Here is a 12144-nt window from a genome sequence, read left to right as displayed (position 1 = left end):
GGGAGCTGAGGGTGGGACAGTCTGTATGGTGGAGCAGGGAGCTGATGGCTGCACAGTCTGTATGGTGGAGCAGGGAGCTGATGACTGCACAGTTTGTATGGTGGAGCAGGGAGCTGATGACTGCACAGTCTGTATGGTGGAGCAGGGAGCTGATGGCTGCACAGTTTGTATGGTGGAGCAGGGAGCTGAGGGTGGGACAGTCTGTATGGTGGAGCAGGGAGCTGATGGCAGCAGAGTCTGTATGGTGGAGCAGGGAGCTGAGGGTGGGACAGTCTGTATGGTGGAGCAGGGAGCTGATGGCTGCACAGTTTGTATGATTGAGCAGGGAGCTGATGACTGCACAGTTTGTATGGTGGAGCAGGGAGCTGATGACTGCACAGTCTGTATGGTGAAGTAGGGAGCTGATGGAGGCACAGTCTGTATGGTGGAGCAGGGAGCTGAGGGTGGGACAGTCTGTATGGTGGAGCAGGGAGCTGATGGCTGCACAGTCTGTATGGTGGAGCAGGGAGCTGAGGGTGGCACAGTCTGTATTGTGGAGCAGGGAGCTGAGGGTGGGACAGTCTGTATGGTGGAGCAGGGAGCTGAGGGTGGGACAGTCTGTATGGTGGAGCAGGGAGCTGATGACTGCACAGTCTGTATGGTGGAGCAGGGAGCTGATGACTGCACAGTCTGTATGGTGGAGCAAGGAGCTGATGGCGGCACAGTCTGTATGGTGGAGCAGGGAGCTGATGGCTGCACAGTCTGTATGGTGGGGCAGGGAGCTGATGACTGCACAGTCTGTATGGTGGAGCAGGGAGCTGATGGCGGCACAATGTGTATGGTGGAGCAGGGAGCTGATGGCTGCACAGTCTGTATGGTGGAGCAGGGAGCTGATGGCTGCACAGTCTGTATGGTGGAGTAGGGAGTTGACGGAGGCACAGTCTGTATGGTTGAGCAGGGAGCTGATGGTGGGACAGTCTGTATGGTGGAGCAGGGAGCTGAGGGTGGGACAGTCTGTATGGTGGAGCAGGGAGCTGATGGTGGCACAGTCTGTATGGTGGAGTAGGGAGCTGATGGAGGCACATTCTGTATGGTGGAGCAGGGAGCTGATGGCGGCACAATCTGTATGGTGGAGCAGGGAGCTGATGGCTGCACAGTCTGTATGGTGGAGCAGGGAGCTGATGGCTGCACAGTCTGTATGGTGGAGTAGGGAGCTGATGGAGGCACAGTCTGTATGGTTGAGCAGGGAGCTGATGGTGGGACAGTCTGTATGGTGGAGCAGGGAGCTGAGGGTGGGACAGTCTGTATGGTGGAGCATGAAGCTGATGGTGGCACAGTCTGTATGGTGGAGCAAGGAGCTGATGACTGCACAGTTTGTATGGTGGAGCAGGGAGCTGATGGAGGCACAGTCTGTATGGTGGAGCATGGAGCTGATGGCTGCACAATCTTTATGGTGGAGCAGGGAGCTGAGGGTGGGACGGTCTGTATGGTGGAGCAGGGAGCTGATGACTGCACAGTCTGTATGGTGGAGCAGGGAGCTGATGACTGCACAGTCTGTATGGTGGAGCAGGGAGCTGATGACTGCACAGTCTGTATGGTGGAGCAAGGAGCTGATGACTGCACAGTCTGTATGGTGGAGCAGGGAGCTGATGACTGCACAGTCTGTATGGTGGAGCAAGGAGCTGATGGCTGCACAGTCTGTATGGTGGAGCAGGGAGCTGATGACTGCATAGTCTGTATGGTAGAGCAGGGAGCTGATGGCGTCACAGTCTGCATGTTGGAGCAGGGAGCTGATGGCTGCACAATCTGTATGGTGGAGCAGGGAGCTGAGGGTTGGACAGTCTGTATGGTGGAGCAGGGAGCTGATGGCGGCACAATCTGTATGGTGGAGTAGGGAGCTGATGGCTGCACAGTCTGTATGGTGGAGCAGGGAGCTGATGGCGGCACAGTCTGTTTGGTGGAGCAGGGAGCTGAGGGTTGGACAGTCTGTATGGTGGAGCGGGGAGCTGATGGCGGCACAGCAGGGAGCTGATGGCTCCACAGTTTGTATGGTGGAGCAGGGAGCTGATGGTGGCACAGTCTGTATTGTGGAGCAGGGAGCTGATGGTGGCACAGTCTGTATGGTGGAGCAGGGAGCTGAGGGTTGGACAGTCTGTATGGTGGAGCAGGGAGCTGATGGCTGCACAGGCTGTATGGTGGAGCAGGGAGCTGATTGCTGCACAGTCTGTATGGTGGAGTAGGGAGCTGGTGGCTGCACAGTCTGTATGGTGGAGCAGGGAGCTGATGGCTGCACAGTCTGTATGATGGAGCAGGGAGCTGATGGCTGCACAGTCTGTATGGTGGAGCAGCGTGCTGATGGCTCCACAGTCTGTATGGTGGAGCAGGGAGCTGATGGCTGCACAGTCTGTATGGTGGAGCAGGGAGCTGATGGCTGCACAGTCTGTATGGTGGAGCAGGGAGCTGAGGGTGGCACAGTCTTATGGTGGAGCAGGGAGCTGATGGCTGCACAGTCTGTATGGTGGAGCAGGGAGCTGAGGGTGGCACAGTCTGTATGGTGGAGCAGGAAGCTGATCACTGCACAGTCTGCATGGTGGAGCAGAGAGCTGACGGCTGCACAGTCTGTAGGGCGGAGTAGGGAGCTGATGGCTGCACAGTCTGTAGGGTGGAGTAGGGAGCTGATGACTGCACAGTCTGTATGGTGGAGCAGGGAGCTGATGACTGCATAGTCTGCATGGTGGAGCAGGGATCTGATTGCTGCACAGTCTGTATGGTGGAGCAGGGAGCTGAGGGTTTGACAGTCTGTATGGTGGAGCAGGGAGCTGATGGCGGCACAGCACGGAGCTGATGGCTGCACAGTTTGTATGGTGGAGCTGGGAGCTGATGGTGGCACAGTCTGTGTGGTGGAGCAGGGAGCTGAGGGTTGGACAGTCTGTATGGTGGAGCAGGGAGCTGAGGGTTGGAGAGTCTGTATGGTGGAGCAGGGAGCTGATGGCGGCACAGTCTGTATGGTGGAGCAGGGAGCTGATGACTGCACAGTCTGTATGGTGGAGCAGGGAGCTGATTGCTGCACAGTCTGTATGGTGGAGTAGGGAGCTGGTGGCTGCACAGTCTGTATGGTGGAGCAGGGAGCTGATGGCGGCACAGTCTGTGTTGTGGAGCAGGGAGCTGATGGTGGCACAGTCTGTATGGTGGAGCAGGGAGCTGAGGGTTGGACAGTCTGTATGGTGGAGCAGGGAGCTGATGGCGGCACAATCTGTATGGTGGAGCAGGGAGCTGAGGGTGGGACAGTCTGTATGGTGGACTAGGGAGCTGATGGCTGCACAGTCTGTAGGGTGGAGCAGGGAGCTGATGACTGCACAGTCTGCATGGTGGAGCAGGGAGCTGATGACTGCACAGTCTGTATGGTGGAGCAGGGAGCTGATGACTGCACAGTCTGTATGGTGGAGCAGGGAGCTGATGGTGGCACAGTCTGTATGGTGGAGCAGGGAGCTGAGGTTGGGACAGTCTGTATGGTGGAGCAGGGAGCTGATGGCTGCACAGTCTGTAGGGTGGAGTAGGGAGCTGATGACTGCACAGTCTGTATGGTGGAGCAGGGAGCTGATGGCTGCACAGTCTGTATGGTGGAGCAGGGAGCTGATGATTGCACAGTCTGCATGGTGGAGCAGGGATCTGATTGCTGCACAGTCTGTACGGTGGAGTAGGGAGCTGATGGCTGCACAGTCTGTATGGTGGAGCAGGGAGCTGATGATTGCACAGTCTGCATGGTGGAGCAGGGATCTGATTGCTGCACAGTCTGTATGGTGGAGCAGGGAGCTGATGGCTGCTCAGACTGTATGGTGGGGCAGGGAGCTGATGGCTGCACAGTCTGTATGGTGGGGCAGGGAGCTGATGGTGGCACAGGCTGTATGGTGGAGCAGAGAGCTGATGGTGGCACAGTCTGTGTGATGGAGCATGGAGCTGATGGCTCCACAGTCTGTATGGTGGAGCAGGGAGCTGATGGTGGCACAGGCTGTGTGATGGAGCATGGAGCTGATGGCTGCACAGTCTGTATGGTGGAGCAGCGTGCTGATGGCTCCACAGTCTGTATGGTGGAGCAGGGAGCTGATGGCTGCACAGTCTGTATGGTGGAGCAGGGAGCTGATGGCTGCACAGTCTGTATGGTGGGGCAGGGAGCTGATGGCTGCACAGTCTGTATGGTGGGGCAGGGAGCTGATTGTGGCACAGTCTGTATGGTGGAGCAGGGAGCTGATGGTGGCACAGGCTGTATGGTGGAGCAGGGAGCTGGTGGCGGCACAGTCTGTATGGTGGAGCAGGGAGCTGGTGGCGGCACAGTCTGTATGGTGGAGCAGGGAGCTGATGGCGGCACAGTCTGTATGGTGGAGCAGGGAGCTGATGGCTGCACAGTCTGTGTGATGGAGCATGGAGCTGATGGCTCCACAGTCTGTATGGTGGAGCAGGGAGCTGATGGCTGCACAGTCTGTATGGTGGAGCAGGGAGCTGTGTATTCAGCTCCATCTCTATCCCTAGGACATACATTACCACCAGTCACTTGGGGCAGCACCTGCTGGGAGGTGTGTATGATGTTTGCCCAGCAGTTTAAGGGTTAGCGGGTAAGACAATTACACTCTGTGATCAGACTGCATAAGGTCAATGTTTGTTCAGTCATTAGGTGTTTGCTGCCGGTGATTGACAGGTCAGGTTCACACAGCGGCAGCTCTGAATGGTGAACCGTCAAGGTGAGGTCAGGGTCATGGAGGTCAGGGTCATCCTGGCAGGTCACTGCGGTCCGGGGGAACAGGGGATCAGGGTACATCTGGTTCCCCCCAGTATGCAGAGAGCTGTACTGGTGTGATAGATGGGGGTCCTGAGCGCGGGGACCCTCTCTATATGGCATCTATATGATTCACTTATGTAAGACTCCTGCCAGGAAGCCTATTGACTACACAGCGACGCAGCTCACATTCTATGTTGACTCGAGGGTTAAGCGGCTTATGGTGCCTTTTAGTTTTTCACTGGAATTTCAGGGGTTAAAGGGGCACAGGCCATTAGTGGTGACAAGTTTGTGTACAGTTGCCAAAGGGACGGTGCATTGTCCTGAGGCCTCCCCTGCAGAGACCATTCATCCACTGTCAGCTATTCACACCGATTATGTGCTTACTTGTCTGAGGGAATAGAAAGCGACATAATGATGATGTATCTACACTGCTAAATGTCACAGCTTGTCTCTGTGCTTCAGAGCTGCGCTCACTATTCTGCTGCTGGTGCAGTCACTGGGGCACATTTACAAACCTGGTCCCTCAGAGTTCCCGAAAGTGCATTGTCCGACGATCATGCACTCGGCCGCAATACACTAAGATCCTGCGCCCGATATCCTGCATGTGTCGCTTCCCCGTTCAGGTCCCTGGAGTTCACCATCTTCTTCCTGGTGCATGGAGGTGCATTGTCCGTGTATAATGCGCTGTGCGGGGAGTCACTAAGATCGTGCACCCGATATCCTGCATGTGTCGCTTCCCCGCTCAGGTCCCCGGAGTTCACCTTCTTCTTCCTGGTGCATGTAAGTGCATTGTCCATGTATAATGCGCTGTGCGGGGAGTCACTAAGATCCTGCACCAAATATCCTGCATGTGTTGCTTCCCCGTTCAGGTCCCAGGAGTTCCCCTTCTTCTTCCTGGTGCATGTAAGTGCATTGTCCGTGTATAATGCGCTGTGCGGGGAGTCACTAAGATCGTGCCCCCGATATCCTGCATGTGTCGCTTCCCCGCTCAGGTCCCCGGAGTTCACCTTCTTCTTCCTGGTGCATGTAAGTGCATTGTCCGTGTATAATGCGCTGTGCGGGGAGTCACTAAGATCGTGTGCCCGATATCCTGCATGTGTCGCTTCCCCGCTCAGGTCCCTGGAGTTCACCTTCTTCTTCCTGGTGCATGTAAGTGCATTGTCCGTGTATAATGCGCTGTGCGGGGAGTCACTAAGATCCTGCACCCGATATCCTGCATGTGTCGCTTCCCCGCTCAGGTCCCTGGAGTTCACCTTCTTCTTCCTGGTGCATGTAAGTGCATTGTCCGTGTATAATGCGCTGTGCGGGGAGTCACTAAGATCCTGTGCCCGATATCCTGCATGTGTCGCTTCCCCGCTCAGGTCCCTGGAGTTCACCTTCTTCTTCCTGGTGCATGTAAGTGCATTGTCCGTGTATAATGCGCTGTGCGGGGAGTCACTAAGATTCTGCACCCGATATCCTGCATGTGTCGCTTCCCCGCTCAGGTCCCCGGAGTTCACCTTCTTCTTCCTGGTGCATGTAAGTGCATTGTCCGTGTATAATGTGCTGTGCGGGGAGTCACTAAGATCCTGCGCCCGATATCCTGCATGTGTCGCTTCCCTGCTCAGGTCCCTGGAGTTCACCTTCTTCTTCCTGGTGCATGTAAGTGCATTGTCCGTGTATAATGCGCTGTGCGGGGAGTCACTAAGATCCTGCGCCCGATATCCTGCATGTGTCGCTTCCCCGTTCAGGTCCCTGGAGTTCACCATCTTGTTCCCGGTGCATGTAAGTGCATTGTCCGTGTATAATGCGCTGTGCGGGGAGTCACTAAGATCCTGCACCAAATATCCTGCATGTGTCGCTTCCCCGCTCAGGTCCCTGGAGTTCACCTTCTTCTTCCTGGTGCATGTAAGTGCATTGTCCGTGTATAATGCGCTGTGCGGGGAGTCACTAAGATCCTGCACCCGATATCCTGCATGTGTCGCTTCCCCGCTCAGGTCCCTGGAGTTCACCTTCTTCTTCCTGGTGCATGTAAGTGCATTGTCCATGTATAATGCGCTGTGCGGGGAGTCACTAAGATCCTGCACCAAATATCCTGCATGTGTTGCTTCCCCGTTCAGGTCCCAGGAGTTCCCCTTCTTCTTCCTGGTGCATGTAAGTGCATTGTCCGTGTATAATGCGCTGTGCGGGGAGTCACTAAGATCCTGCACCAAATATCCTGCATGTGTCGCTTCCCCGCTCAGGTCCCTGGAGTTCACCTTCTTCTTCCTGGTGCATGTAAGTGCATTGTCCGTGTATAATGCGCTGTGCGGGGAGTCACTAAGATCCTGCACCCGATATCCTGCATGTGTCGCTTCCCCGCTCAGGTCCCTGGAGTTCACCTTCTTCTTCCTGGTGCATGTAAGTGCATTGTCCATGTATAATGCGCTGTGCGGGGAGTCACTAAGATCCTGCACCAAATATCCTGCATGTGTTGCTTCCCCGTTCAGGTCCCAGGAGTTCCCCTTCTTCTTCCTGGTGCATGTAAGTGCATTGTCCGTGTATAATGCGCTGTGCGGGGAGTCACTAAGATCGTGCCCCCGATATCCTGCATGTGTCGCTTCCCCGCTCAGGTCCCCGGAGTTCACCTTCTTCTTCCTGGTGCATGTAAGTGCATTGTCCGTGTATAATGCGCTGTGCGGGGAGTCACTAAGATCGTGTGCCCGATATCCTGCATGTGTCGCTTCCCCGCTCAGGTCCCTGGAGTTCACCTTCTTCTTCCTGGTGCATGTAAGTGCATTGTCCGTGTATAATGCGCTGTGCGGGGAGTCACTAAGATCCTGCACCCGATATCCTGCATGTGTCGCTTCCCCGCTCAGGTCCCTGGAGTTCACCTTCTTCTTCCTGGTGCATGTAAGTGCATTGTCCGTGTATAATGCGCTGTGCGGGGAGTCACTAAGATCCTGTGCCCGATATCCTGCATGTGTCGCTTCCCCGCTCAGGTCCCTGGAGTTCACCTTCTTCTTCCTGGTGCATGTAAGTGCATTGTCCGTGTATAATGCGCTGTGCGGGGAGTCACTAAGATTCTGCACCCGATATCCTGCATGTGTCGCTTCCCCGCTCAGGTCCCCGGAGTTCACCTTCTTCTTCCTGGTGCATGTAAGTGCATTGTCCGTGTATAATGTGCTGTGCGGGGAGTCACTAAGATCCTGCGCCCGATATCCTGCATGTGTCGCTTCCCTGCTCAGGTCCCTGGAGTTCACCTTCTTCTTCCTGGTGCATGTAAGTGCATTGTCCGTGTATAATGCGCTGTGCGGGGAGTCACTAAGATCCTGCGCCCGATATCCTGCATGTGTCGCTTCCCCGTTCAGGTCCCTGGAGTTCACCATCTTGTTCCCGGTGCATGTAAGTGCATTGTCCGTGTATAATGCGCTGTGCGGGGAGTCACTAAGATCCTGCACCAAATATCCTGCATGTGTCGCTTCCCCGCTCAGGTCCCTGGAGTTCACCTTCTTCTTCCTGGTGCATGTAAGTGCATTGTCCGTGTATAATGCGCTGTGCGGGGAGTCACTAAGATCCTGCACCCGATATCCTGCATGTGTCGCTTCCCCGCTCAGGTCCCTGGAGTTCACCTTCTTCTTCCTGGTGCATGTAAGTGCATTGTCCATGTATAATGCGCTGTGCGGGGAGTCACTAAGATCCTGCACCAAATATCCTGCATGTGTTGCTTCCCCGTTCAGGTCCCAGGAGTTCCCCTTCTTCTTCCTGGTGCATGTAAGTGCATTGTCCGTGTATAATGCGCTGTGCGGGGAGTCACTAAGATCCTGCACCAAATATCCTGCATGTGTCGCTTCCCCGCTCAGGTCCCTGGAGTTCACCTTCTTCTTCCTGGTGCATGTAAGTGCATTGTCCGTGTATAATGCGCTGTGCGGGGAGTCACTAAGATCCTGCGCCGATATCCTGCATGTGTCGCTTCCCCGCTCAGGTCCCCGGAGTTCCCCTTCTTCTTCCTGGTGCATGTAAGTGCATTGTCCGTGTATAATGCGCTGTGCGGGGAGTCACTAAGATCCTGCGCCGATATCCTGCATGTGTCGCTTCCCCGCTCAGGTCCCCGGAGTTCACCTTCTTCTTCCTGGTGCATGTAAGTGCATTGTCCGTGTATAATGCGCTGTGCGGGGAGTCACTAAGATCCTGCACCCGATATCCTGCATGTGTCGCTTCCCCGCTCAGGTCCCCGGAGTTCCCCTTCTTCTTCCTGGTGCATGTAAGTGCATTGTCCGTGTATAATGCGCTGTGCGGGGAGTCACTAAGATCCTGCGCCCGATATCCTGCATGTGTCACTTCCCCGCTCAGGTCCCTGGAGTTCACCTTCTTCTTCCTGGTGCATGTAAGTGCATTGTCCGTGTATAATGCGCTGTGCGGGGAGTCACTAAGATCGTGCATCCGATATCCTGCATGTGTCGCTTCCCCGCTCAGGTCCCTGGAGTTCACCTTCTTCTTCCTGGTGCATGTAAGTGCATTGTCCATGTATAATGCGCTGTGCAGGGAGTCACTAAAATCCTGCGCCCGATATCCTGCATGTGTCGCTTCCCCGCTCAGGTCCCTGGAGTTCACCTTCTTCTTCCTGGTGCATGTAAGTGCATTGTCCGTGTATAATGCGCTGTGCGGGGAGTCACTAAGATTGTGTGCCCGATATCCTGCATGTGTCGCTTCCCCGCTCAGGTCCCAGGAGTTCACCTTCTTCTTCCTGGTGCATGTAAGTGCATTGTCCGTGTATAATGTGCTGTGCGGAGAGTCACTAAGATCGTGCCCCGATATCCTGCATGTGTCGCATCCCCGCTCAGGTCCCCGGAGTTCACCTTCTTCTTCCTGGTGCATGTAAGTGCATTGTCCGTGTATAATGCGCTGTGCGGGGAGTCACTAAGATCCTGCACCCGATATCCTGCATGTGTCGCTTCCCCGCTCAGGTCCCCGGAGTTCACCTTCTTCTTCCTGGTGCATGTAAGTGCATTGTCCGTGTATAATGCGCTGTGCGGGGAGTCACTAAGATCCTGCACCCGATATCCTGCATGTGTCGCTTCCCCGCTCAGGTCCCTGGAGTTCACCTTCTTCTTCCTGGTGCATGTAAGTGCATTGTCCGTGTATAATGCGCTGTGCGAGGAGTCACTAAGATCGTGCGCCCGATATCCTGCATGTGTGGCTTCCCCACTCAGGTCCCCGGAGTTCACCTTCTTCTTCCTGGTGCATGTAAGTGCATTGTCCGTGTATAATGCACTGTGCGGGGAGTCACTAAGATCGTGCACCCGATATCCTGCATGTGTCGCTTCCCCGCTCAGGTCCCTGGAGTTCCCCTTCTTCTTCCTGGTGCAGGTATGTGCATTGTCCGTGTATAATGCGCTGTGCGGGGAGTCACTAAGATCCTGCGCCCGATATCCTGCATGTGTCGCTTCCCCGCTCAGGTCCCCGGAGTTCACCTTCTTCTTCCTGGTGCATGTAAGTGCATTGTCCGTGTATAATGCGCTGTGCGGGGAGTCACTAAGATCGTGCACCCGATATCCTGCATGTGTCGCTTCCCTGCTCAGGTCCCCGGAGTTCACCTTCTTCTTCCTGGTGCATGTAAGTGCTTGGCTTGCGACACAATTTGAATCTTAAATCCTGCGCTCAGTCCGTATCAGTCAGATTGTCCAGCCCACCCCCAAATTTCTGTCGCATGGAAGCCAGTGCAGCTGCTCCAAAATCTGATCGCGTGCAACACAATCTCAGCACAAACCCTCGTTAAATACCTCTCCCAGCGGCGCTAATCTTGAAAACTGTTAACATTTCGACGAACGTGAGTAGCACGCCCCTTAGTAAATAAGCTCCCAGAGCTGCACTCACTATTCTGCTGCTGGTGGTGCAGTCACTTTCTTTTGGTGCGCCTTTAGCATATGGCTTGCCACACACTTCTGCTGCATCGGGACGCCCATTACAGTGATGACATTTGTGTTGCATGAAGAATAGCTTCTTATATACCTGTACAAGTAGTATACTCTGAAAAACGTGCAAAGTCAGACAGAAAACTGGTGCCGGCCCTTAGTAATGCGCCCAGTGTACTTACATGACATGGGTGTCCTCCCAGGGGTGAGCACTAGAGGGCAGTATTGCTCTGCGTATCTTCCTCCTGGTGGATGGTTCTGGTTCTGTGTCTCCTCTGCCGCACATCGGAGCAGATACAATCAGATTCTTAGTTGTTTCTTCTCCAGCCGCAGCGTGACATGAAAAATGGATATAAATGTGTTTCTTATGGACTGGTGGATGCGCGGCGTTTAATTAATTACAATCATACGATTCATTTGTCTTTATCATCGCTTTTATTTACAAACCTCCAGCCGGAGATGACATTTATGTAACCTACAAATAATGGGTGGCCCTGTATGTGATGGGTGAGGGGCTGGGACGTAAGAGCCTAAGGAGACCGAGCTTATACTGTGTCTGATGGAGGCTGCGATTATTATAGCTATGTCCCAGTTTAGGGATTGGGAGAGAGCTGTGACCTGAACTTGTGCTAACACATTGCTTTCACACCTGAGACTGTAGAGGCGGGTCTAGAGTTATAACAGCAACAGGTAGAAATCACTAGAATGTGTCCTGGGAAAGCTGGGTGAGGGCCCCCGTGACCCCTGCAGTACAGTGTAATGTTCTGTGAAGATAACGTCCCTTTCCATCTTCTCCTCGCAGGTCATCGTCCCCGTCTTGGCAAATCAGAAGAACCATCAGACGTGGCCACACGTGGTGTCGCAGGACGTCATGCGCCACGTCAGTAACCTGAAGAGCTGCACCTTTGTAATGTCCGGGCAGGTGCGGGGGAAGACGCTGCTGCCGCTGCCTTCAGGCTCCGAGAAAGTGGAGTACATCGACTACGAGGGCGACAAGAAGTAAGTAAGCGTCTCCTCTAATCTAAACCCAGGACCAGCTCCAAAATCCACTACCAAATCTGCATCAAATCATGTCACGGGCAAGTAATTTGCAAGTTTTGATGCTGATTTGGTTGTGAATTTTGTTACAAACCTGCATGTATTTCCCTATCATAAAAGTAGGGGGTGTGATCTCTGGGACCACCACTGACCCCGAGAGCGAAGGTGACACATCACTGTGGGGTCTCTCCACTAGAATGTGACATCACTGTGGGGGTCTCTCCACTAGAATGTGACATCACTGTGGGGTCTATCCACTAGAATGTGACATCACTGTGGGGGTCTATCCACTAGAATGTGACATCACTGTGGGGTCTATCCACTAGAATGTGACATCACTGTGGGGGTCTATCCACTAGAATGTGACATCACTGTGGGGTCTATCCACTAGAATGTGACATCACTGTGGGGTCTCTCCACTAGAATGTGACATCACTGTGGGGGTCTATCCACTAGAATGTGACATCACTGTGGGGTCTA

General features: G+C 54.4%; 1 protein-coding gene across 1 annotated transcript in view; it reads left to right on the top strand.

Moving 5' to 3' along the window:
• LOC140112350 (dynein beta chain, ciliary-like) overlaps positions 1–11625 on the top strand; it is a gene marked incomplete at its 3' end in the record, with an annotated part of 32021 nt that extends 20396 nt beyond the window's left edge. Inside the window, exon 4 of the mRNA XM_072132461.1 lies at positions 11429–11625. Within this exon, the coding sequence (XP_071988562.1) occupies positions 11429–11625 (197 nt within the window). The remainder of the gene's footprint in view (positions 1–11428) is intronic.
• Positions 11626–12144: the final 519 nt, after the last annotated feature.

The sequence above is a fragment of the Engystomops pustulosus genome, unplaced genomic scaffold (genome assembly GCF_040894005.1).
Source record: "Engystomops pustulosus unplaced genomic scaffold, aEngPut4.maternal MAT_SCAFFOLD_710, whole genome shotgun sequence".
Taxonomy (NCBI): domain Eukaryota; kingdom Metazoa; phylum Chordata; class Amphibia; order Anura; family Leptodactylidae; genus Engystomops; species Engystomops pustulosus.
This window is presented reverse-complemented; position numbering and strand designations above follow the sequence as displayed.